At 43.3% G+C, this 27078-nt stretch overlaps 2 protein-coding genes across 7 annotated transcripts; both read right to left on the bottom strand.

Moving 5' to 3' along the window:
• Window positions 1–447: 447 nt before the first annotated feature.
• GPRASP3 (G protein-coupled receptor associated sorting protein family member 3) lies at window positions 448–13408 on the bottom strand. 5 transcript variants are annotated; one of them, XM_058712909.1, is made up of 5 exons: window positions 13124–13408; window positions 10279–10440; window positions 4352–4452; window positions 3877–3968; window positions 448–3135 (listed from the first exon to the last, which is right to left on the bottom strand). In XM_058712909.1, exon 5 carries the CDS (start codon window positions 2839–2841, stop codon window positions 1189–1191), a length of 1653 nt encoding a protein of 550 aa, XP_058568892.1. In that variant the 5' UTR covers window positions 2842–3135; window positions 3877–3968; window positions 4352–4452; window positions 10279–10440; window positions 13124–13408; the 3' UTR covers window positions 448–1188. The 5 variants fall into 5 exon arrangements, with proteins under 5 accessions (XP_058568892.1, XP_058568893.1, XP_058568897.1 ...); XM_058712910.1 differs by having other exon boundaries at window positions 3877–3953; XM_058712914.1 differs by lacking the exon at window positions 3877–3968.
• A 2262-nt stretch (window positions 13409–15670) lies between these two features.
• GPRASP2 (G protein-coupled receptor associated sorting protein 2) lies at window positions 15671–21408 on the bottom strand. 2 transcript variants are annotated; one of them, XM_058712981.1, is made up of 4 exons: window positions 20278–21408; window positions 19636–19703; window positions 19221–19298; window positions 15671–18916 (listed from the first exon to the last, which is right to left on the bottom strand). In XM_058712981.1, the coding sequence occupies exon 4, from the start codon at window positions 18595–18597 to the stop codon at window positions 16021–16023; it is 2577 nt and encodes an 858-aa protein (XP_058568964.1). In that variant the 5' UTR covers window positions 18598–18916; window positions 19221–19298; window positions 19636–19703; window positions 20278–21408; the 3' UTR covers window positions 15671–16020. The 2 variants fall into 2 exon arrangements, with proteins under 2 accessions (XP_058568964.1, XP_058568965.1); XM_058712982.1 differs by lacking the exon at window positions 19221–19298.
• Window positions 21409–27078: the final 5670 nt, after the last annotated feature.

Raw genomic sequence — 27078 nt, 5'->3', positions numbered from 1 at the left:
ATGTAATGGATTATGTACCTCAATAAAGCTATAAATAAAAAGCTTGTGGCAGATCTGCATAATACTAAATTGGAAAGATAATTATAAAGACAATGAGGCAAGCTGCAGAATACTACACTCTTGCTTCTGCAAAAAACATGTGTGCATGTTATTAAAGACAATATACAATGGGGGCACCTGGGTGGCTCAGATGGTTAAGTATCCAACTCTTGATTTCAGCTCAGGTGATGATTTCTTGGTTTTACGAGTTCAAGCCCCACTTTGGGCTCTTCATGCTGACCATGCAGAGCCTGCTAGGGATTATCCCTCTCTCTCTGCCTCCTCTGCTCACAATCTGTCTCTCTCAAAATAAATAAATAAACTTTAGAAAAAAGAGGATATGCGATGAAATATTAGGGCACTATGCACTAAATGTTAACACAGAAGAAACATTAAGTGATTCAAAAATGTTATAGAAGCATATTTATTGATATGGAAAGATGCTCACAATTTACAGTTAGTGAGAGAAAAAGTAACAGCTTTTACTGTATGATCTTGTTTTAGTTTCTTAACTATTTAAAAATCTAAAAGCATATAATCTAATATTTTCACATGCTGAGACATTTTCTTCAGCTTACACCAGTGGTTGTTAAATGCCTACCATAAGTTATCTGATGCAGGTAGAATAAGGGAAAAACGGTAATTTCTCTTACATTAAACAGCCTATAGCAACTCCTCCCTTCTTTACATGTTGAGTGCACATTCAGCAATGAATGTGTATGTGTACAGATATATGTGAGTGCTGTTAGTTATCTTTTTGTGTATATATGCCTTATTTCTGCAAACTAGATTACAAATTCAATGATGTTTTCTTTTTTTGCCATTTGAAGCCACAAACATATTTAAACAAATACTAATGAAGAACTTAGTGTACTTATGAATTGGTTCACTATCTTCAATAAAATGTTAAAAAGTTCCCCATCTACACAAGACAAAAATCAACAGATGTTTGCAGCATATGATACAATATTCATTTGGTATCTCAAAAATGGTATAGCTCAAAACTAGAGACTGTCACAGGTATATCATGTTAAAGATGTAATTTATAACGTATACACTGTAATAATCAAAACATTATGCAAGGGCCTATAGGGACAGCCTTTTAGAGTCTGAAGATTGTTCAGTGTTCACTTTTATTTCTGGCTCATTTTACATTGTTTCAATAATTCCTTTAACCTCACGGAAAATGGCCATCAGTGTATTATAATTCATGTGATCAACAACTACAATTGAGCCCTTTCTGATATGCTCCTTTATGTTAATAAATATGGCCACAGCACTAACGAGATTGGCTTTTGCCTCCTTCTGGTTAAAGATGAGTTTTAATGCTGCTAATGTCTTTGTATTGATCATGTCTCTGGCTGCAGTTGGATTTTCAGACATATTCAAAAGTACTTTTAAAATAAGATTTCTGGTTTTACGATTTCCCAGGGACAGCAAGTGGAAAAGTTCTGAAAAGTAATTGGCAACAATGTGGTGATGGTCAGAATCAGTAGTCAGTTGTCCTAGTATCTTTAATCCAGATTGTTGTCCAGGTGAATTCAAGGGAAAAGACATGGTTTCCTTACACATATGCTTAACATGTAATTCAAACTTGCGTTGTCTCTCACCCCCAGAAGGAGGATTCAGAGTAATTACAGCCTTTTTTCTGATTTCAGAGGAAGGAAAACTGAGCAAGCTTTCAATAAGCGTCACTACACCCACCTCATTAATAAACTCTTGGGCAAAGGGATGAACCTTAATGATCCCCATTGCAATTTGAGCTATTTTATGAATGAGAGGATCAGTAGTTGACTTAAGTAAGGTAACAAGTCTTTCAAATTCTTCAGAATCCATATAGCATTCCATTTTGCAAGGGCAAGCAAATGGCTTAATCCCATTCAGTTCCCTAATCCTGATTTGGCGTCTAATCTCCTCTATGGTCTGGATGCAAGGGTCAGAACCGAATGGATACTCAGGGACAGGCTGTGAGCATGAAGTAGTGCTCCTAGAAGGGCATGTTGTTGCCACAGGTAAAGAATGGGTATTTTCCTCGGCTGAGGCCAGGACAATATATGAAGGAGGCTTTGTCTCAAATGGGACTTGGGATCTAAATCCTAACACTGCTGGAGTTACAGCAGGGGCTTTGGGCCAGATAGTTACCTCAGACCAGTCCTTGGGCCTATTTTTTTCATTAATTTCATCCACAGGCTGGGGCCTAACTATCCTGCTCACAGGTCTAGGATTAGGGTCATAACTAGTTTCATCTCCATCCCAAAACCAGTTCCCAATAACATTTTCTTCCTCTTCCTCCTCAGCCCCTGGCCTAGTTTTGCAGCTGGCCCCGGCCACAGATTCCAACTTTTCAGCATAGGACAGAGGATCAATACCAGCTTTACCTTCATCCTTAGCACTAGAATGATTATTGGCCTCTTCCCCACTCCAAAACCAGGAACCAACATTGGCTTCTTCTCCACTCCAAAACCAGGTATCAATACCAGCCTTATGTTTACAGGTGGACCCAGACTCAGAATTAGCCTCAGCCACAGAACAAATCCCAGATACTTTAGTGGCCTCATCTTCAGCTTTGGGACTAAAATATGCCAGGCCTCTTTCCTTTATCTCAGGAACACTCCTGTTCTTAGACCTTGCCTTCATCGCTGCTGTTGCATCAGCTTGAGACCCTGCCTTGGCTACTGCTTTGTCCTGGGTCTTAGCTACAGGTCTGACTATGCCAGTAGTCTCCCTCTTTGCTTCAGCTTGCACACCAGCCCTTTTTTGAGCTTTGCCTTTGTTTCTAGTCTCATTCTTAGCCCTAGTCATGGTTAAAGATCAGTTATATAGATAGCTCTATACAGTCTTGGCCTTGGTTTTCAATGTGTCCCAGGTCAATGTCTTAACACTCTTTTGCTGGATCAGACATAAACTTTGTGGCAAAAGTCAGTTGTCAGCTCAGCAGTCACACAGTCCCCTTTCCAAACACAGAACCTCTGTCAACAATACAGAGAAAAGACAGAGGCACTTAGTCTGAGGGAAGATGATAGTTCCTGAGTGCAGACCTGTTGAAGGTGATGATCTGCCACTACAAGACCACTACAGCCACCACTGGAGATGGACCTGAGGTGGAAGAAGAAAACAAGCTTTAAGTCTCTTCCAACTGTGCTTCACTATGCAGAGAGCCACACATGATATGAGAGAATAGAAATGGATTGTGAGGTAGAATAGTAGAAAACTCTATTCCCTCATTTTATCCCTTCCACACTCCCACACTAATGCCCAACAATATCCTACCCAGGCACTAACGCACTCTTTTCTCTACATCACATAGGAGCAGGGATGATGGAAAAGTTTGCTGAAAGTGAAAGAGGCTAAGAAACATCCCGGCCCTTGGGTATACTATATGCTACAGGTCTATCCAGGTAGGTCTCACACCAACCTGTACTGATCTGGTGCGATTTCCTCCTCCTTCCTTACTTCTAGGATCAAAAAGCCCTACAGCCAATTCACAGGCAGACTTTTGGACAAAAATACAGGAGAGTTGGAATTCTGAGCATTTGGTAGACAGACATTTACTCTGGATTGTAAACCAAGTGTCTGTCTTTCCAAATCTAGAACTTTGGTTATATAACATTTCTGGTCTCTTTGGTCCTCCTCATGGCTTCCTACCCCATTTCCTGGGTATCTATCAATTACCCTGTAGGCACAATACTGGCTTAATTTATCCTCATTTTCTATACCCAAATGCGAGGGTAGAGGTTATCTGTAAAGTTGGAAGACAATGGTTCCAAGATATGTTTTAGGCTTGCCAATAGCCTTTTTACATCCCCAATCAATACGCATGCTCATGCTCACACTCACCTTGAATCCAAATGAATAGTTTGCGTCTTTTTTTCTTAATTCAAAGTGAACAACTATCTACATATTTCTACAGGAACCTATAAAGGAACAAACTTAAGAATAGATAAAAAGACAAAAGAGAGAAACCAGAAGAGATTGAGCTAGCCCAACAGCCATCACAAGCATTATAATACAGACTTTTGTTTATTTAAGGCCATGTTAAATGTCTCCCACCTGTCTGCTCCTAACAAGTGATTCCACATCAATTCCCCCCAAGACCTGAAACTTGTCTAATTATACTTCCTTCTACTTTTGAATTTGGTTATTTTCCCAGCAGAGACTACACCTCTTTTCCTGAACAAAATATGAGATGCAACAGTAGATAGTGAGCAAATGTATTTTGAAAGCAGTCAGTGAAGATAACAGGACTATTATTTTAATACCATCTTTGCATGCCCCTACCCTTCCACTTTCCCCATGCAAACATATATCCTACCTCACTGCCACCTATTTCAGCCAGCCCACACAGCAGGGGTCCTCAGGAAATTCTATCCTTTCCACCAAAGAACAGTTCTTTAGCTGGAGAAGAGTCACACCCTGCAAAAACAAAGAGGAACATTCAGCAAAACACCAAGAGAATATGTTGACAATCGTAGGAAAATATCAGGTTAATAAGACAGATACCCAGAATTCAGGTCCTGACACTACCTTTTGAAGAATCAGGAAATAAGTAAATAAATGACATAGGCTCTAAAATGACCCTTCAGAAAATACTCCCCTCTATTCTGACCCACCATTCCCACACCTCAACATATTAAGTGGGCTGGGATGTTGAGAAAAATGATCCTGAAGGAGAAAGGTGGATTAATACCACACTATTTTTTTACACCACACCATTTCTTTAGAAGGACCCTTAAAGGTGTTAATTTTAAGGTGATCTACTCCTTACTGTTAAAGGTGATCTACTTACTCTGTCATTTCCTTGCATTTAATTGACTGCAAGATATAAACATGGAAGGCAATAAAGCTGTTGTATTAAGAGGTGGGTAAATATTTCATTTTGATGTCTTCATAATCTACCCACTCAACTGTCCTCTTGCTAAATGTGCCAGATCTACCCTGCAAAGATTTTGGCATCAACCAAGCGCCTATGAGAAGGGACAGCACCCAGGGCGAGGGGCCCAACAGACCCCTTTACAGAATCAAGACCCGGAATAGCAGACGCCACCGGCCCACCACATCCGCCAATTGAGCACAGAGCTCCTAAGCCCCATCCCCGCTCTCGCCCCGGCGGCCTCCCCGGGTGCCCCCCACCCCAGCTCCCGCTCCGCCATTTCTTCCGCAGCAGGCTCCCCCCACAGCTCTCTCCCGGCACAGCACCGTCGAGGGCGGGTCATGGGCGCCTGGAAAGCTGGCTGCGGAGTGGCTGGCGCAGTTCGCCTCCACAGGATCCGAGGGAGCCTCTCCCGCCGGCCCCCATGCCCTGGGCCCGGCCCGCACCGGTCACCGCCTCTCCTCGCCAGGGGTCCCGCGGCGCTGCGCACCTCTGTCACGGACAGGGTACGACCGGGTCGCCTCCCCCTTGCCAGGCTGCCAGAGGCTGGGGTCCGGGCAGGCTGTAAGCCGGGCGACAGTGGGGGTCCCCCCACCCCTCCCCACCACAACCGACTTGCCTTCACAGGCTCAAGGTGCAGGTCGTTGTCCTCCCCCTCTTCTCGGAGCTCCTCACTCGGACTCCCACCACCTAGCGTGCTGTCAGAATCGCAAAAAGGCGTCCCACCCCCCCGCGCTGCAGCACCAAACTGGGCAGGGGCTGCGCAGGATGCGGCACGAACCGCTCTCAGCAAGGGTGTCGGCAAGGGGGGCGGAGGGATACAGCACGAATGGGCTAGACGCCCCCTCCCTGGCCCACCCTAGTTCCGACCCACGGGGGGCGGGGCCAGGAGGTGCGCCAGCCTAAGGGGCGGGCTCACAGCAGCCCGCCTCTGCAGACCTCCGAGGCGACCACCCCCTCATTGCTGGCACCGCAATAAAAGGGACCTGGGAACCACTGGCAGTGGGGGCTAGGATCCCGAGTTCGGGGTGGTGGTGGTGGTGGTAGTGTGCTCCAGGCAGCAGCGGATGGATATCAACCGTCCTTCGGTTTGTAAGAATCCTCAGCCTGTTCAGTGTCTGCCCTCCTCCCACACCCCCACCCAATCCCGCCCGCCCGCCCGCCTTCCTGGAGGCTGATGGGCTAGGGGCTGTGAGAACAGCAGGATGAGAGGGGAGAGGCGACTTAAGGCCAGACCACCTGGCCCTCCTGGAGTCCTTCTTTCATTGTTTCACGGAGCCCGGAGAGGAGGAAGTGGGAGGGGGCTCTCATGGAGGTCTCACCACTGAGCCTTTTCTAAAGAGAGGCAGACCTGCACCTCTAACCTGAGAAAACCAACCACTGCTCTGTGCCCATCCTTTCTGCCACACTGTTCTGTGCCCACCCTTTCTGCCACACTGCTTCCCACCCCCACCCCTCATTCAAACTGGTAATATGATTTGCCATTTCGCAGTCCCCACAGTTGCCCAAAAAGGAGGGCCTTTCCCTGCCAGGACTTGCACTGGGTCATAGGATCTTTCCTGTCTGTTGCCCCATGGTCAGGTGTCAGGATAGTCCTGGCTCCTTTTCCACTATCCTATCTATCAAGTCTTTGCTTGTAGTCATGTCCAAGCTCTCATGATCTTTGGCAATGTGGATATGTGGCAGGGATTAGAACCAGCTTGGATCTCAGCCACTTGCCATACACACTTGCCTAGTTTATCCATTAGAGCTGTTAACATATTAAGCTTACTTATTTTTATTCCCCGATACTTCCAAATTCTGCATCATATCTGAGTCTGGTTCTGATGCTTGCTTTGTATTCTCAAACTGTGCTTTTTCTTGCCTTTTAGCATGGCTTATAATTTTGTGTTGAAAGCTGGATATTATGCATTAGGTGATAGGAACTGACGTGAACAGTCCTTTAGTGAGAAGTTTTTTTTTTTTTAATTTTTTTTAATGTTTATTTATTTTTGAGACAGAGAGAGACAGAGCATGAATGGGGGAGGGGCAGAGAGAGAGGGAGACACAGAATCTGAAGTAGGCTCCAGGCTCTGAGTTGTTGGCACAGAGCCTGACGCGGGGCTCAAACTCACGGGCTGTGAGATCATGACCTGACCTGAAGTCGGACGCTCAACCGACTGAGCCACCCAGGCGCCCCTAGTGAGAAGTTTTAAAGTTAAGCTGGTTAGCAGTTGGGCTGTGGGTAGTTTGCTGTAGCTTTAAGTGCTATGGTCTTCAAATTCGTCTAGTGTCTTTATTTTTATCTCCCCTCTAAACTCTGGGCTTCCCTAATTACTCTTTGCAGAGACTCTACATCTTGCAGCTCTTTTAACTATACTCTACTCTTATGACAATGGAGGCTTGTTAGCAATGTGACAATGTGTGGAGGAGAGCAAGTGTTCTATAATCTTATGATTAAATTCTAGTGTTTTGTGGACCTGTGTCCCTAAGCTATGACCTTCACAAGTGTTTCTTAGTGTCTTTGTCTCCCTTATGTGAGAATGGAAGTCTAGAATGGACTCAATAGGTGGAATGCCTTTCCCTCAGCTGGGATAAAGCTCAGGGAAAGGCTTTTCCACTGGAAAGTAGACCTTTATCTTGGAGAAGGTTCTGGGTCTATTTCCCCCTCCTACAGCCATGTGGTGATCTTTCTGAAGTGTTTACTTGTGAGAACCTGCTGGACTTCCTAGAGGTAAAGCCCACTAAATTTCTAAGCCAGCACGTCCCCATGGGGTTTCTTACTCTGAAACTATTCCACACTCATTACCTAGAAATTTGTCAAAATTACTATTTTTATGTTTATGTTTCTAGCAGTTTCTGCTGTAAGTAGAGAGAGAGGCTGTGACTCTCCAGATTTGTCTTTTCTCCAGAATTTGGGGTGATTATTTGCCCTGTGACCTCAGTTCTTTGATGGGTCTAAGATAAATCATTGCTTCTCAGTTTGTTCAGCTTTTTTTTTTCTGTTTAGAAATACAGGAAGAATGACTTCTAAACTCTTTACATGTCCTAACTGAATCTGGAAATATGGCTTATGGATTTTAACGGGGTAGCTAAAGACCAGTGAACACAGTGTTTGTCCTCTTCCTTTCAGCTATATATTAGATCTTGGAATTAAGTTGCCTTTGAAAACCAAGCTGCTCCATAAATATTGGCTCTTTTCCCTCCCAGGTATAGAATATTTGTGTGGCTCCCTGAATCTGGCATTTCAGCCCCCAAATTCATAACTTGGGAGTGCAGATTAGAGTTCATACTTCCAGATTCAAAGTTCCTGGTGGTGAGCTCTGAGCAACTGTGACTTAACTCTGGGAGAAAAAAGTCATCTCTGTTACCACCACCACCAAGAAGCAGATTACTATACTACTAGGTGCTTGCTTAGACTAGAATGGCCAGTTTCTGAGTCCTGGAAGCAGGTTCTAAAAGGAGGCTCTACTGGGGCACCTGGGTGGCTCAGTGGGTTAAGCGTCTGACTTCGGCTCAAGTCATGATCTCGCAGTTCATGAGTTCAAGTCCCGTGTCAGGCTGGGTGCTGACAGCTCAGAGCCTGGAGCCTGCTTCAGATTCTGCGTCTCCCTCTCTCTTCCCCTTGCCTGCTTACACACACACTATCTCTCAAAAAGTAAATTAAATTATAATTTTATTTTTTAATAACAAATTTTAAAAAATTTAAAAAACGGAGTCTCTCCTTTGGAATATGGCCAGACTTCAGAGCCAGGCAGTCCAGAACTTGAATAGAGAGTTTTTTACTATTAATTATTTGTGTCACTTTGGAAAAGGTACTTAATGTTTTTACCTGTGTTAATTCATGTCTCAGAAGAGGCTGGTTAAAACTACTTCACGGGATTCTTGTGCACACTAAATTAGGAAATATCTGATATTCTGAAATACCTGCAGGTTATCAGGTCTTTCTAGTTGCTTTTAAAATTGTGATCTAGCCATATTATGAAGTGGGCTGGGGAAAGTAGAAAAGAGTAGATGAGAACTCTATGGTGGCTTTTCGTGGTCATAAATGATAAGAAATTGCCACTGTGCTCTTTGTCTCTGTAACCTCAGTACTTTGTATACTGTGTTGCTTACCATGGCCCTTTACAAAAATAATGTCATTTTTGCATAAGGTATGCCCCCCCTCTCCTTGTAGTCATATAGCACAGGGAGGCTGATCCCTGTTCCAGGGGTAAGTCAACTTGCTCCAGGGGTAATCCATCCCCTTGGTACTCTCTGGTTCAGGAAGGGGTGGCAATATAACGGTACTCATTGAGGCATTAGAAGATTGCAAAAGGACTTCTGAGCAAAGTGTCCTCACTCATAAGAAAAGGCCATCAGGAAACAGTCTCCTTAACCCTGGGTTCTCAGGGCCCTCTTGGTTCCCTCCCGGCACTTCAGACCAAAGCGAATACTTTTGTCCCTTGTACTGCAAATGGCACAAAGGAACAATTAAGAAGTCCTGTCCTTGTAAAACATTCCACTTGAGGTGTTGACAGCTAGATGACCTTGAAAGGGCAGGAGGGAATGTTACAAGAAAATAACTATGTTGTTCCCTAATGGGTGACTACACAAAGGAACATTTTTAGAATTAGGTAATGCCCAGAAACATAGATAACGCACATTACAAGGAATTTGCTAAAAAATATAATGCTACGCTTGTTACAATAAAGCAGCCAGTCTAACACACTGCTGTTGTCTGTGTCCATTTATTTATTTTTTCGCTGATGCTGTTCATCCTTTGGGAACCCCTGGACCTGCTGGGGCTGGACCTCGGCACCAATGTGGCCTGAGTGCAGGGAAAGTGGAGAAGGGCTTGGACTAGGGTGAAGCGCCTGAAAGTGAGTGCTTCCTAAAACTGTGTCCTTATCTCATTCTAGTGCTGGCCCTGACTTGGAAGAATGTGTTGAGAGATGGAGATAGAAAGTTAGGGCCTTGAAACTCTCCAGAGAACCTGGGAATATTTTAAAGATGAGATCCCATTGAAAGTTGCTCTTTTGAAACTGGGCGCACAGTAGATGGTCAGTGAGTGATAACAGTTCAGCTGTACTATAAGAAGATACCTTTCTTTCATTCATGACTGGATTGATGACAAATCTGCTCTAATTTTATCCTCAGGCAGCAACATTTTAAGTCAAGTGATATTTGAATGGGCCCTGATATTCATTACTTGAGATAGCCCATAATATTAATCCAGAAAAGGAGCATAAACAAAAGGGCCATGTGAATAAAAAAAATTGATGGATGATCCTGGCCCCTACAAGTCATACCCAAGGGGTAATCAGAACAGAGATAATCATCCTTATACTTAGGGACACACACACACACACACACACACACACACACACACACACACACACCACACTTACCCTGCCTCTTTCCTGAGACTGAAAACATCCACAGGTGTTAACTGGCTAAGTATCTGCTTCAGGTTGCACACGGGACTTAGGCGGTATCCAGTGAGGCCACAGTATGAAGTTCCCCAAATATAAATGTGGTACTCCCAACAGGAATTCTAGGCTGAGGGAGCTCTAATGAGAAAAAATATACAGAAATTATAGAGAACTTTAAAAATTATTTAAATTGCAGGTGCTTGCCACAAAAACACATGCTGATTTTTTCACCCATAATACACTGGAGGTTCTGCCTTCTTCATTTTTAACTTGTTTATATATGATAAATAGGATCAGAGACAGATATTAATCTACTGGTGGCTGCTAAAAATAGAGACGTGTAACATCATTGTTCCAACATCAGTTATTTGACACCAATTACCTGGAGTTAGCACCAGACTCCACAGGTTTAAAGGTGCAGTCCCCAACAATACTGCCCCATTTCAGATCAGATGCCAGTTATGAGTCATGGGAACCACTCATACTTCTGAGAGACCAGTTATAAATTCAGGATTTCCCATGATCTCCTCAGGTTTGATAATTTAGCAGAACAACTCACAGAACTCACTAAAAGTTCTATACCTAGGATTATAGTTTTATTATAAAGAATACACACAGGACAAGGTGTGGAAGGTTCTTAGACACACAGCTTCTATGCCCTCTTCCCATGGATTTAGGCCATATCAACCTCCCTGGATATCAGTGCATTTACCAGTCAGGAAGCCCCACTGATCCCTGAGTTTTCATTGGGGTTTCCGTATGTAGACATGATCCATTAAATCACTGGCCATGTGACTGAACCCAAAATTCAGACCTCCCCTCTTTGACAGTTCCAGCTGGCCTAAAGTTCCAAATCTAGTTACATGGTTGGTCCTACTGGTGAGCAGACCACAATCTGAAACCAAAAGTCACTTTGTTATTATAACAAAGACACTCCTGTCACTCACTAAATTTCTTAAGTTTTTTGAAGCTCTGTGCCAGAAACCAGGGACAAAGTTTAAATATATTCTTTCTTATGCCACACTATGTTTGAGGTATTCTCGTTTGTCAAATTCTAAAAACACACAGACAATAGAAAACAGAGCTTGAGGGGAAAGACTATAACCTGAATATTGAACCCAATACATGTATTACCAGAATTCTGGAGAGTGGAGGGAAGGGAATAATAACAAAGCAGGCAAGAAGTAAGAGAGGAAGAGGTAGTCCTAGGTCTCAATCTCTGTAATTTTATCTCACATGCCTTCTGCTCAATCCTAGCTTTTAAATGTAAAAAGGTGGGCCTGAGTATTATTATGACATGATTTCAACTCTATACTGAGTACAAAAATAAGGATATGAGAAGGCTTAGTTAAGAAAACTCATTACTTCCTGGTGACACTTCCTAAACTATCCAGTGGAGGCATGGGGGGGGGGGGACATTCAAATAGAAAGAGGTCAAATATTTACCAAGGGCTGGTACCTAGGATGAGACCAAAGAAACAAGCCCTTAAGAAGGGAGCAGAGAGCACAGTGCAAGGAAGAAAGCAAAGTGTCTACAGAGGGAATCATGTGAGATCAAGAGTTTCTGTCAGTGATTCCCAGAAAGAACCTCTTCTGAGGCCCAGGACAACAGTGGGAGGGAGGCTCAGATAAAAAAGAAACTTTTGTGTTCCTAGATGGGAAGGAGCTGCTGCCTGGGGCTAATATCCAAGGATCCTCTTGGGAGAGGAGAAACTTGATGGTTTCCTAATTAGAAATCCCATGTGAAGGGCACAAAGCCTCTAGGTTCCCTCCTCCTGAGTCTGTTCCCTTCCCCATTCCTTAGAGCTTCTCAGATTGGGGTTTATTCTACTCTTGCATCTGTTGGAAGCTGGAACCTTGGAATATAAGGCAGATATATCCCTGCCTCCTTTTCCCCCACCATCCCCCCAAATTTGGTCTGGTCTCAGTCATTCCCAACATTTGGAAGACAGACAGAGTGAATGCCAACTAGGTGAGAGGAAAGGAGTGCAGCTCATGGTTCCCATTGTTGAGGAATTTTTTTCCCTCTAACCTTCAAGATTTTTCTAGCTGGAGTAAGAATTAAATTGATGAGACAGATCAAATAAATAAAAATAAAATGAAATAAGATTTAAATTCATACATATAGGGAACTCACACAGACAGGAGATTCCAAAGACAGGTAAAATGAGGTAATTTGCCATACCCAACTAAGAAGAAAGGTGGGGATTTGGGACTTCAAAGGGAAGGAAAGCAATTCAAAAAAGAATGAATATTTGGTAACCAAATATGGGAGTACATACACAAACAAGAGGACATACAAAGGAATTTTAACAGATAGTTTGCTAAATTCCTCCCTGTCAGCCACTCCTAGTTCATATACTGTGGTTATCTATGGAAGTAGTTGTCTTCCTGCAGCAGGTCCTCAACCTAAATTTTCCTCAGGCAATTTGTTGAGAAGGTCAAAGTTTCCTCTTGAGCTTTTTGGGCAATTGTTTTCAGTTCCAAATAATCTGCATGCCGAAATATTATTTGGGGCAGCCTGCCCTAGTTCCCAATACCATTGTCACAATCCAGCACCTCAGGAGTTCAGGAATTGTCACCTCACCGTTTCCTTTCTCTGGTCTCCCCTGAAGCCAACTCCCTCCTTGTGTCCACCTCCCTTACTCGACACACAGTAACAAAGCCACACACAGCTGGGCTGGGCGGGGAGCCTGGGAGTGAGGGAGGGGTGTTCAGAACGCAGAAGCAGAGACCCAGTAAGGTCCGAGGCACTTCTTGCACCAGGACTTATTCTCAGCCACCACATCCCATGGATGCCATTTCCCAGCCTCGCACCCACCTCCTCCAACAGCAACCGCTGCTTCTCTCCACGTTTGCCTCCTGCAGGATGACTTCCTGCCTCTTGAGCTCCTGGGCAAAAGACTGACCCCGGCTAAGACGCTGGCAATAGGCTGAGGGGTTGTGCCCTCTACCAACAAATGCTGTAATTGCGCTCGCCTGAGAGATCCGTTTTCAGGTTAGTGCAGCACGGAGAGACACCCACCCACTCAGCCCAATATTCTACCACTCCTCCCACGGCCGTCTGTCAGTCGTCAGGTGTATATCCTTCCTGTCCGCTTTCAGTACGACACACCTCTGTGCTTGCGCAAGAGAGAGCATGGTCACGTGACCCACCACCAGCTTCACGTGACCGTGTAGACTGTGTAGTCTGCCATATCCCTGCATCATGGATGGCAGAATCTTCTGCCCCTGAGGTTGAGATGCTTGCTAGAAGAATCTGACGCTCCAGGTGAAGATAGCTTAATTAAGGAAGGCTGGATTTAGAGCCGGAGCTTCCAGCGCTAGCGCTAGGCCTGGGCCTTGCTCTTTAGGAGCACAGGGCTGGCGAGGAATACTCGATGAGAAGGAGTTTGAAGAGGAAGTGATTTTTATTAATCTGTGTGATACTCGGGCGACATATTAACACACACACGCACACACGCAGAACCTGTCTTAAAAAATATTGATAAGTAAAACAAACATTCAAATTACCATGTCCACTACCAGGATGATCTCTGTTAACACTTGTGGTTTGTGAAGTTAGGCAAAACTGCCACTTTGTCCTACTTCCATAAACCTTGCATATCAGAATCAAGTGGGGGAAAAAAACATGTTGCACGGTCAGAAAAATTATACAAAACTTGAGTAAAGACAACATGGGTGCTGGATATTATTCCAGTAGTGCTGGGCTTCATTCTCTATTGAGCAAGTTTTCAACCCTGAGAGGCCAATGTTAACTTGTAGATATTTTGTCTAACGGATATGGAAATGATTTACGTTCAGTGGACAGATAACATCAATGGTTACAACGTAATGCCCTTAGAATACTAACTAGTTTTGTATTTAACCTAGAAATTTTATCCTAACATTTACTATTTTTCTGTGTATTAAACTTAATATATTTTGTTTATATTATTATATTGTGTATGTGATATATACATATCGCCTTTAACCATTTTCATATTCTTAGCAGTTCCTTGTGTTGAAAAAATCACATAAACATTTGTAATTCACAAGTCATATTACTTTTTCAAAAATTAGCATCCTCAGACAAAACAAATATTTTCACCATGTCTAAAAATAATAAAATATGATGTTTCCTGCAAGTCTGGGACCAACTCTGTCCCTGACTTATACAATTCTTCTGTCTGATGGTATGGTATAATCTATTTACTTATTATTATGGAAAATACACACAAAGTAAAACTTAATCATTTTAACCATTTTAAAGTGTACAATTCAGTGTGGTGTTAAGTATATTCACAATGCTGTGCAAGCACCACTATTTTTAGTGTTATTGTTATTCTAAAAGGAAACATGATCTTTTGAGTGTAACTATCATGTGAAAACATTACCATCTTTGTACACGCAAAAGACTACTATAAACTTAGTAACCTTGGTAATTTCTTGAAGCATTTCATTAAAAAGTTAGTCTTTCAGAAGTCTCATTACTTTCCAACTTTTCTAAATGTTATTATCTCTAAACATTTTTTAACACTGATAGCTCAATCTTTTCATGTAACTGTGTCTGTTCCAATATGTCCACATATAACTTGAGGCACTAGATACAAGCATATTAAAAGGAAAAACCCTTAGTAATTTTTGTATTTCCCCAATGCTTGTCTCTGAAAATTCTTTTACTATGGTATTTTATTCCAGACTATTGAATGTATGAAGTTTCTTAGGCATATTGAAGTTACATAGAAATTGTGTGTATTTACACACAAGACTTTAAAATGGGATCCAATTTTCCAGATATCACAATCTTCTGTTTCACTTGACATTAAAGCATCAGTATAATTTCATGCCAATAAATAGATAATTTTTTTAAAGCTGCATAATTTCCTTAATACCTTCCTTGGACTAGGAACACAAAGGAAATATTCTTCCTGACTCAATTTGTGTGCCATTGTACTCTCACTCTTTAGGTGGCAATGAAGCAACAACAGTACTAGGATTTGTAAAATGTACAGATTTGGCTGACTTAGCTCTCCAATCTGGCCTCATTCCAACTGCATCCCTCACTAAATTTGTCTTAACCTATTCCAGGCAGATAGGCTAAATCCATGCTACTAGGACAGGTTTCCCAATCATGCACATTTCTTCACACTTTTCTTCCCACTCCTCACTTCAGAGAATGACCTAATGGTTTGTCTTATCCTACACTAGTTTAAGTGGGCCCTCTTTGCTGCAGCATTTCTCAAATACCATCAGCGCACAGTAATCTCTCCTTTCTCAAACTCTAGGAATGGGATTTTCCAATGAGGGTGTTTGTCACACTACTAGTTATCTGTATTTGTACGTGTGCACAATGTATCTGTACCTGGATTTCAAACTGAAGGGTCACTTTTGCCAATTTTCACATAGACCTTTATTGAAAACACAGACTTGAATAGAGAACCATATGTTTAAACAACAAATAGCAGGGTAGCTTACATAGGCGACTCAGTTCACTGGAAGCTCAATACCAAAAAAAATATTGCAATCTGGACAGCAAGACAAATATCAACAAATATGTTTTCAGCTCTAATATTCATTTGGCATCCACAAAATGATCCAGCTCAAACCAAGGATTGGACAAAGTTAACATCAGCATTAAAATATAAGTCACAACATAAAACCAGACTGTGAAAACCAAAGCACTACTCAGGGCTCTTTGGGAACATAAGGCTGATCAAAGGCAGGTGATTATTCGCACTAGCTTTGTCGTCGCATCTCAGGATCATTTTGATTGTCTATTTGGACTTGTAGTTCCTTAGCTAACTTCTCAAATTCATGGAATGCAGAAATAAGTGGCTCAAGATTGAAATCATCATCAATTAAAGACATAGTTCCATTTTTTATAATATTACTGATATTCTGAAACATCTTAATAACAATTTGAATATTATCATTTGTCTCTTCTATGTTAAAAAGACCCACAAATATTGATAGAGCTTTGGCACTGAATAGTTTTTTTGCCACAACAGGATTTTCGGACAAATTCAATAGCATTTTTAGAACATGAAACTTTGTTCTTGCATTGCCTGTGGTTAATAAAGAGAAAAACCCAGACATATAATTGGCAACCAGTGTGTGATAGTCAGTAGTTGTAGTGAGGTGTCTAAGCATCCTTAATCCAAGCAGCTGCTCAGGAGAACTCACACTATGAGCAAGGGTTTCTTCACACACTTGACATATGAATGTCTCAATCATGTTTAGATTTGGGTAAGGTGGAGCCATGTGAATCATATTTTCCAAAAAACTTGTCCTAACTCGGGAGGAGGGATAATTGAGCAAGGTTTCAATAAGTGAGACAACACCTGAATCCCGAATGAAATCTCGGGTAAACTGAGAAGCACTTCTCATACCCATTGCAATTTTAGATATTTCATGAATAAAAGGATCTCGGATTTTGTCCATTAATAGAAGGAGTTCTTCAAATTCTCCAGTACCAATTTTAAGCTCACATTGTATGCAGCTGCAGGACCAACTCTCAGGTGCTACACTCTCCCTGGCCTTAAGATGCTCCCGAATTTCCCTGACCGACCTGTAGGATGGATCATAATGAAATGGGAACTCAGGTTCAGGCTGATCAGACTGAAGCAAAGATTCCTGCCCTTCCCCTTCTGGGGTAAATTCCAAATTCTTGGGCTTTCCCTCAAACATGTCAGAGAATACAGATGCTGCTTCTTCAGGAATTCTAAAGGAGCTTGGCGATGGGAAGCCGACCCCATGACAAGGACCAGGTTTGAATTCAACAGTGACCTCTTCCCAGGTTTGGGGCCTGGATGATGCTTTAAGTTCCTCTTCAGCTGAATCTCTGAACCTGGAACTAGCCTTATACACAGGACTGGGATTTAGATCAAAGCAGGCCTCATCCCTATCCCAGAACCAGGACCCAAATATGGCCTCTTCTTCAGACTCTGGCCTGGCCTCTTCTCTGGCCACAGCCCCCAGATTGGACTTTTCCTCAGTCCAGAGCAAGGATCCACCAATAGCCCCCTCCTCAGACCCTGGTGTAGATTCACAGATGGCCAAAGCCCCAGCCTCCATACTGGCCTCTTTTTCTGCCCAGAACCAGGACCCAATAATGACTTCCTCTTCAAACCTGGGCTCTTGTTTGACCCTACCACTGTTATTACCATCTTTCTGGCCCTTGGGCTTCAAGACAGTATTAGGCTCTTCCTGGTCTCTGGTCCTGAATCTACCATTGGCCTCTTCTCCAGGCAAAAACCAGGACTCCTTAGAGTACTCATCTTCAGACTCAGACTCAAAAAAGTCCTCTCTCTTTGTCCTAAGCTTGGACCTCATAGTTTCCTCATCCCGGACTCTGGGCTTGAACAAGTTATTGGTATTTTCTCCAGCCCACAAGCAAAATGGGTTGCCAGACTCCTCCTCAGACCCAGACCAAGAATCAACATAGGGATCTTGCTTGGATCTGGGCCTGGACCTGGGGTTAGGCTGATGTTTAGCCCTATGCCTGGATCTGGTATTGGCCTCTTCCCTGGGCCACGATCTGATATTGGCCTCTTCTCCAGCCCAGAAAGAGGACATTGTAGAGGTCTCATCTGCTGACCAGAATCCAGACTCGTTAGAGGCTTCCTCTCTGGCCCGGTGCCTAGGATAGCACCAAGACCCCATATTAACTTCCTCCCCTGATCCAAACCAGGGTTGAATTCCTGTCTGAACCTGGGAGCCAGGAAACGTCTCAGTGTCCACACTGACCAGTTCCCTATCCACAGATAGGGCCATAGGTTTAGCAACTGGCCCAGACTCAGTACTGACGAGTGGCCAGGCTACAGCACTGGTCTGGGCCAACCCCTCTGTTTGCGACATTGCCTCCGCCCCAAACTCAGTCTGGGGCCAAGCTTGGGCTTCATCTTTGGGCCTCGCCCCAGGGATTGCCTTGGCCTCGGTCTTAGGACGTGCTCCCCCTACTGTCCTGGCTTCAGCTTTGGGCCTTGCCCCAACCACTGACTGGGACTCAATTTTGGCCCTTGTCCCAGCCATTCCCTGGGACTCAGTTTTAGGCCTTGACCCAGCCACTGCCTGGGACTCAGTTTTGGGCCTTGCCCCAGCCATTGCCTGGGATTCAGTTTTGGGCCTTGCCCCAGGCATAGACTTTGACTCAGTTTTGGGCCTTGCTCCAGGCATTACCTGTGCCTGGGTCCTAACCTTGGGTCTGACCACCATTGGGACTTCATTCTCTCTTTCAGCCCCACCTCCAACCTCTTCTCCAGCCTTCTTTTCAGGCTTTGCCTGGGCAGCAGGTTCAATCTCAGCCCCAGTCATGGTATACGTTACAGAGGAGGCCCAGTTAAGTACCCCTACCCCAGTCTCAGCCTCTACCACAGATCTCACAGTTTTGTATCTTCACACTGTGATCTTGCAGTGATTCACGTGATATAGTTGGAAACAAGAGTTAGAGTCAATCACCAGTCCAGCAGTCAATCAATCTGCTTCCAAAGCCTAGCCTCAGTCAATATCACAAAGCGCAGAAGAGGCACAACCAAGCTGGGGGATGATGGATGCTCCCAGGTGGGTGCAGACCTGTTGAGGGTGGTGGTCAGCAGCAATTCCAACACCAGCAGAGATGCCACTGGAGGTAGATCTAAGGAAAGAGAATCACATAGGGCTTTGAATCTCTTCAAATTGCATCACTCCATGCAGAGATTCACACAGAGACTGGACCTTGAATGCTTAGGGAACAGATGGAAAGTCTTCCCATCACCCTCATTTCACCCACATTTTACCCCAGATTTTGCCACATTACTTTGCCTGCTACAAAACAGGTGTGAAATTGGTGAGTGTTGGCAATGGGAGAGGCTTAGGAGCCCCCAGACTACCCTAGTCATTCTTGGGCCAGTGTTGATCTCCACTTCCCCACTCAAGTTTGCACCCAATCTCATACCAACCTGCAAGGATATGGTGCAATTTCCCCCTCCTTGCTTTGTTTCAGTGGTGTTAAGCTCTACATCAGAGAGCAGGTAGTCCTACGGAGAAGTAAACATACAGGAGACAATGAAGTCTGAGTGCCTCCATGACAGACTGACACACTGACCCCTGATGTAAACATCTGTTTAATTTGTCTAATTTTTTCCTATCTAATGGTCCCTGCTTTCTGGTTGTCTCCTCCCATTCATGGCCCAATCCATAACTACACTAATATGCCTAATACCTCCTGCAGGAAATGAGGAAAAGATGCTGTGACAGTGTGCAAATATGGCAGAGGGTAGGAGAGGTGGATCAAACACACCCAAGTGGATCAAAGACACCTGCTATTGATCTTACTCTGCCACTATCCCCTGCATTGCTGTCCTTCATACCAACCTCCAGAGATTTGGGCCAGTCTATTCCTCCTTCCCTTCCTTACAGAAGTGAGCAGCTTTAAAGCAGGCCTATGGACAAACAGATGAAAAGGCATGACAGTCAGGAGACCATGGCAGCAACTGAGTTCTGGGTGGACCCACAAACACCAAGGATAGGAGTCCACATATTATTTGTCTTTTCAACATTTAAAGTCCTCTTGGTAGAATGTTCTCTATTACTTAAGCTCTCAGTTTCAGGGTTGCAGACAACGACATCTTCTCTTGACGTCACACTTTCACATGGCTCCCTTCTCCAATTCTGAGGATTCACCACTAGGTGCACCACATCCCACCGCCTTGCGCAGCATAAATTGGGGGAAGGGTGCCCCTACGTATATTCTAGAAAACAGGTTGTGCAGTGACACTTGTAATTATGACTTCTGTCTCACCCTCACCTCCTAGCTCATCTTTTCCTGCCACCAATTTTGGGTGGAGGTGAAGGAGAAAGGCAAGGGAAGGACTTAGAAGGCTAGTAAAAAGGGGAAATTTGGAAGGTACTCTTGGATGCACCTGACCTGTTCTGATCGCAGTCACCCCACTCCGATTTGGGTCTCCACTCAATGGTTGCTGCTCATTTCCCCCCTGCACCCCCAGCCCCACATACCTCCAGAAATCCAGGCCATTGTCCTGCTCTTCCTTTTTCTCAAGCCTCTCCTCTACAGATGCACTCTGCGGGATGAAACCACCAGATCTACCTCGCAGAGAGAAGACTTTCGAATCAACCAGGAGCCTGTGCTAAGGGACAGCACCCAGGGTACTGGGGCCAATAGGCCCCTTTACAGAATTAGGGCCCATAACAGCCGACGCCACCGAACCCAGGCTCCTGCCAGTTGGGCAAATAACTTGAACGCCACCCCCCACCCGCTCTCGCCCCGGCGGCCTCCCCGGGTGCCCCCCACCCCAGCTCCCGCTCCGCCATTTCTTCCGCAGCAGGCTCCCCCCACAGCTCTCTCCCGGCACAGCACCGTCGAGGGCGGGTCATGGGCGCCTGGAAAGCTGGCTGCGGAGTGGCTGGCGCAGTTCGCCTCCACAGGATCCGAGGGAGCCTCTCCCGCCGGCCCCCATGCCCTGGGCCCGGCCCGCACCGGTCACCGCCTCTCCTCGCCAGGGGTCCCGCGGCGCTGCGCACCTCTGTCACGGACAGGGTACGACCGGGTCGCCTCCCCCTTGCCAGGCTGCCAGAGGCTGGGGTCCGGGCAGGCTGTAAGCCGGGCGACAGTGGGGGTCCCCCCACCCCTCCCCACCACAACCGACTTGCCTTCACAGGCTCAAGGTGCAGGTCGTTGTCCTCCCCCTCTTCTCGGAGCTCCTCACTCGGACTCCCACCACCTAGCGTGCTGTCAGAATCGCAAAAAGGCGTCCCACCCCCCCGCGCTGCAGCACCAAACTGGGCAGGGGCTGCGCAGGATGCGGCACGAACCGCTCTCAGCAAGGGTGTCGGCAAGGGGGGCGGAGGGATACAGCACGAATGGGCTAGACGCCCCCTCCCTGGCCCACCCTAGTTCCGACCCACGGGGGGCGGGGCCAGGAGGTGCGCCAGCCTAAGGGGCGGGCTCACAGCAGCCCGCCTCTGCAGACCTCCGAGGCGACCACCCCCTCATTGCTGGCACCGCAATAAAAGGGACCTGGGAACCACTGGCAGTGGGGGCTAGGATCCCGAGTTCGGGGTGGTGGTGGTGGTGGTAGTGTGCTCCAGGCAGCAGCGGATGGATATCAACCGTCCTTCGGTTTGTAAGAATCCTCAGCCTGTTCAGTGTCTGCCCTCCTCCCACACCCCCACCCAATCCCGCCCGCCCGCCCGCCTTCCTGGAGGCTGATGGGCTAGGGGCTGTGAGAACAGCAGGATGAGAGGGGAGAGGCGACTTAAGGCCAGACCACCTGGCCCTCCTGGAGTCCTTCTTTCATTGTTTCACGGAGCCCGGAGAGGAGGAAGTGGGAGGGGGCTCTCATGGAGGTCTCACCACTGAGCCTTTTCTAAAGAGAGGCAGACCTGCACCTCTAACCTGAGAAAACCAACCACTGCTCTGTGCCCATCCTTTCTGCCACACTGTTCTGTGCCCACCCTTTCTGCCACACTGCTTCCCACCCCCACCCCTCATTCAAACTGGTAATATGATTTGCCATTTCGCAGTCCCCACAGTTGCCCAAAAAGGAGGGCCTTTCCCTGCCAGGACTTGCACTGGGTCATAGGATCTTTCCTGTCTGTTGCCCCATGGTCAGGTGTCAGGATAGTCCTGGCTCCTTTTCCACTATCCTATCTATCAAGTCTTTGCTTGTAGTCATGTCCAAGCTCTCATGATCTTTGGCAATGTGGATATGTGGCAGGGATTAGAACCAGCTTGGATGCCATGCACATCTGCCTGCACATCTATCTAGTTTCCCCAGACATTCTTTGGAGAAGGCCCCATCATGTACCCACTTGTACAAGACAGAAGCCTGGTGGTTCTTGAATCCTCTGACTCCCTTAACCCTACATCCTTCCTCTAGTCTTGAGTCCTTCCTTTCTGTGCTCCATAGGGCAAACAGAAAAACCGTGTTTAAGCATAACTGTGGTTGAGCACAGACCTGTTGGTGCCCATTGTAAAACTTTTAAACTCAATTAAATGGCACTTTCACTGTGGTAGGCTGAATAAAGTTCCCTCAGTGATATCTGCATCCTATTCTCCAGAACCTGTAAATATGTGATGTTACAGGGCAAAAAGAATTAAGATTGCTGATGCAATTAAGATTGCTAACCAGCTGACCTTAATAATAAGAATATGCTAGGTCTTCCTGGCCTTTGTAATTGCAAGGTACATCTTATATGGAAGAGGTAAGTAGAAGAGTCAGTGTGACAGTGAAATAGCATGAGAAAGACAGGACAGGCCTTTGCTGGCTTTGAAGATTAAACAAAGCCATGGTCCGAGGAAGGCAGGCAGCTCCCAGAAGCTGGAATAGGCAAGGAGACAGATTCTTCCCAGTGTTCCTCAGAAAAATGAAGCCCTGCCGTCATTGTAGACGAGTGAGACCTTTTTTGTATTCCCAACATACAGGACTGTAAGATTATATATTTGTGTTACTTTAAGCTGCCAAGATTGTGGTAATGTGTTATAGTAGCGGTAGGAACTGAATTTACTTACCATCATGATGGTCCATTCTCCTTAACCTTCTTTATTTGTGCCTCAACCCCTGGGAGGATCACTTTGGGGGCTCATTTCTTACCACTATAACCACCCTCTCTAGCAAACTCCTGTCTCTGTTTTCCATATAAGATTTATGCAAGGGCCTTTGAGGTTCATCTTGGAACAAATCCCCATTTGCTGAAAATCACTTACATTTTTGAGGATGAAAAGGGAACCATATTCTTACTATGACCTTTCATGTATTTTTATTTCAGCTTTTATTTTAGATAAATATGTATTATATGTATTATAACTTCAATATTAGGTGACAGGAAAAAATCTGGAGATGATTATATACAGCATCTGGACTGACAACAGATGTCAATTATCAGAGGAGGGCCACTTTATGTATGTATGTATGTATGTATTTATTTAATATAATTTATTGTCAAGTTGGTTCCACTTTAAAAAATATTTATTTTTGAGAGAGAAAGAGGTAGTGTGTGTGGGGGGGGGTGCAGAGAGAGAGGGAGATGGAGAATCTGAAGTGGGCTCTGTGCTGACAGCAGAGTGTGATGTGAGGCCTGAACTCATGAACCTTGAGATCATGACCTGAGCAGGAACTGGATGCTTAACTAAGCCACCCAGGTCCCCCAGAGGAGGGCAAGTTTTACTGTACTGTTTAAATGGCTTTAAGCTGAATTGTGGATCATTTTCCTAATTCCACAGTATACTATCTTGGGTGAATGCCAGGCTTGAAGAAGTGTCTGAGCTCTGCTGGGATCTGTGGGTGTGTGTGAATCTTCCTGCCTCCCTGAACTATTCTTTCACTTTGTTAAAGTCTCTGGTGCCTTTAATTCATTCAAGAAATACATATGAATACCTTTTTTATCCTAGGGACTGGAGATACAGTAGAAACAAAAGTGAAAGAAATCTCTGTTTTGTGGAAGCCACATTTACTTGTAGTGTATGTCTTATGCAGTTTCTTATCCTGAAAGTTTACAGGTATATTCAAAATCATACAAGCATAAGCTTCTCTGATAAGTGTGGATGTGGTGGAATCTTGATTCCAAGATCTTTGTGACAGAGTGGTGGATCTACCAATAGCTGAGAGATTTTGCTGTAAGACATTTAAATGCCCGTTGAACAATATATTGTAAATTCATTTATAGAACAGCCACTATTACTCATTAACACTTATTGAACTGAGAGAGGCCTTATTTTAAGGTATTTATGCATATTAACTTACAACAATAGTGGACAATAGGGACTACTATCAAAATATACTATTACTACCTTCATATAATAGGTGAGGAAACCAGCTCAAATTGGTTAAATTTCATCTGTAACGTCAGAAAACAAGAAAAAAAGATTAAAAGATTAAAGGATACTGACCTATGTCTAATTGCCAAACAATATTTAGTTTACCCTACAATGGATTATTGTCTAACACATTTCAACAGCCATGTTTCTACTATCCAGTGACTGCACTAACACCTGTGTTTACCCAACTTGCCCCTGAAATCTAAATTTCAGAATCAAATAACCACCAATTGTTAAGCCCGAGATATAGAAGCAACTGTGCTGATTCATTATAACCACAGCTCTGTTCCCAGCCCCACCCCCACTTCCTACAAACATACAGGTAAACTTTCACATGTTCACCAGGCCTGGTCTATTCCTTGTCCATCTCAATCACTATGGACAATGACTTTTTTTTTTTTTTTTGTCCATTTAACTTAACTTGGCTCTTTTTGTTGTTTTAATTTGCAATTTTATAATGACATACAATATTGAGCATCTTTTCATATGCTTATTTGCCATCTTTATAGCTTTCTCGGTCAGTTGTCCGTTCAGATCATTGCCCATTTTTAATGTGGTTGATAGTTTTCTTATTGTAATTTTAAGAGTTCTTTGTATATTTTGGATACCAGGTTTCTAGTAGATGTCTGTCTTGCAAAGCTTTTCCTCTCAATCTTTGGCTTGTCTTTTCATTATATAAACAGAATGTTTTGCAGAGAAGATTTATTTTTAATGGAAGTCCAAATTAGCGATATATTCTTTCATGGATCACACTTTTTTTGTTGTATCTAAACAGAGTCATCTAGACTTTCACTTCAGCTTCTAAGAGTTTTAGAGTTTTTCATTTTACCTTTAGCTCTGTGATATAATTTGAGTTAATATTTTTGAAAGATGTAAGATTTGTGTCTAGATCCACTTTTTTTTTGCTTGTAGATACCAGTTGTTTCAGTGCCATTTGTAGAAAATAGTATACTTTCTCCAATGAGTTACTTTTACTCCTTTGTCAACAACCAGTTAACTATATTTGTGTGGATCTATTTCTGGCCTCTGTCTTCTGTTGCACAGATCTACTTGTCTTTTCTTTTGGCAATACCACATTGTCTGGATTACTGTAGTTTTATGGACTGTACTGAAATTGGGTAATGTCTGTCCTCTGCCTTTGTTCTCTTTCAGTATTTTGTTTGCGTCTTGGTCTTTTGCCTTTCCATATAAACTTTAGAATCAGTTTGCTGATATCCACAAAATGACTGGTAGGAATTTTGATTGGCATTGTATTGAATCTATAGATTGTGTTGGGAAGAATTGACATCTTGAAAATATTGAGCCTTCCTATTCATGCTTATGGAATATTTTCCCATTTATTTGATCTTCTTTGATTTCTTTCATCAGTATTTTGTAGTTTTCCCCAAATAAATTTTGTACATATTTTTAAATATTTATACATAAATATTTCATTTTTGGTGTTAATATAAATGGTATTATGTTTTTAATTTCAAATTCCATTGTTCATTGCTGGTATATAAGAAAAAAAAATTAGGTTTGTAAATTAACCCTGTATCCTGCAACATGGCTTCAATTGCTCACTAGTTCCACAGCTTTTTTCTTGATTATTTGAGATTTTCTATAGAGACAATCATGTCATCTGGGAAGAAGAACAGTTTTAATGCTTCCTTCCACATTTGTATACTTTTATTTCCTTTTTTTCTCTTATTGCATTAGCTGGGACTTCCAGTGTGATATTAAAGAAGAATGGTGAGTAGGGATATCCTTTCCTTGTTCCTGTTCTTAGCAGAAAGCATCTCACCCTTATGTTAGCTGTAAATTTCTTGTAGATACTCCTATTAAGCTTAAAGAATTTTCCTCTATTCCTAGTTTTCTGAGTTTTTATCATAAATGGGTATTGAATTTTGACAAATGTTTTATTCTGTTCTATTGATATGATCATATCATTTCTGTTCTTTAGCCTTTGATGTCATTGATCACATTAATTTATTTTCAAAAGTTGAATCAGTCTTGCATACTTGGAATAAATTCTACTAGGCTGTGGTGTATATTCTTTTAATACATTGCTAGGTTTTACTGGCTAATATTTTGTAAGGATTTTTACACCTATCTGCATGAAATATATTGGTCTATAGTTTTCCCTTTTTGTAATGTATTTGCCTGGTTTTGGTACTAGGATAATGCTGGTCTCAGAATTTGGGGGGGAATTATTCCCTCAACTTCTATTTTCTTTGAAAGATTAGATAAAATTGGTATAATTACTTCCTTAAATATTTGGTAGAATTCACCAGTAAACCTGACCCTGGTTCTTTATCTTTTGGAAGGTTGTTAAGCATTGATTCAACTTCTTTGACAGTTACAGGATTATGCAGATTATCTACTTATCCTCGTGTTATTTTTGGTAGATTATGTCTTTTAAGGAATTGTTGCAATTCTATGTTATCAATGTTTTGGACAAAGTTGTTCATACTATTCCTTCATTATCCTTTTAATGTCCATAGAAACATTTCTGGTAATAATAATTTATCTTTCTCTCTTTTTTCTTAAACTGCCTACTGACTTATAAATGTTATTAATCTTTAAAGAACCAACTTTTGGTTTTATTGATTTTCTCTCTTGATTTCCTGTTTTCATATCAATGATTTCTGCTCTAATTTTTATTATCATTTTCTTCTGCTTACTTTAGCTTTAGTTTGCTCTTATTTCTTTAGTTGCCTAAGTGGAAGCTTCAATTATTGATTTTAAGATCCTTTTTATTTTTTTAATATATTCAATGCTGTGAATTTCTCTCTAGGCATTGTTTGCTGCATCCTACAATTTTGATAAACTATATTTTCATAATTTTTTTTTCCAAAATATTTTAGTTTCCCTTGAGAGGTCTTTGACCCATGTGTTATTCAGAAGTGTGTTGATTAATATCCAAGTATTTGGGAGGAGTTAAGATGGCAGAGAAGTAGGGGGACTGGAATTTCCTTCTTCCCTCAAACATAGCTATATAG

The sequence above is a fragment of the Neofelis nebulosa genome, chromosome X (assembly GCF_028018385.1).
Source record: "Neofelis nebulosa isolate mNeoNeb1 chromosome X, mNeoNeb1.pri, whole genome shotgun sequence".
Classification (NCBI taxonomy): domain Eukaryota; kingdom Metazoa; phylum Chordata; class Mammalia; order Carnivora; family Felidae; genus Neofelis; species Neofelis nebulosa.
Note: the sequence above shows the minus strand (reverse complement) of the source record. Positions and strands in the feature narration are given on the sequence as shown.

Bases quoted from the DNA above. Each gene is read 5' to 3' on its own strand.
- GPRASP3 (XM_058712909.1), bottom strand. From the start codon at position 2,841: ATGACTAGGGCTAAGAATGAGACTAGAAACAAAGGCAAAGCTCAAAAA.
- GPRASP2 (XM_058712981.1), bottom strand. From the start codon at position 18,597: ATGACTGGGGCTGAGATTGAACCTGCTGCCCAGGCAAAGCCTGAAAAG.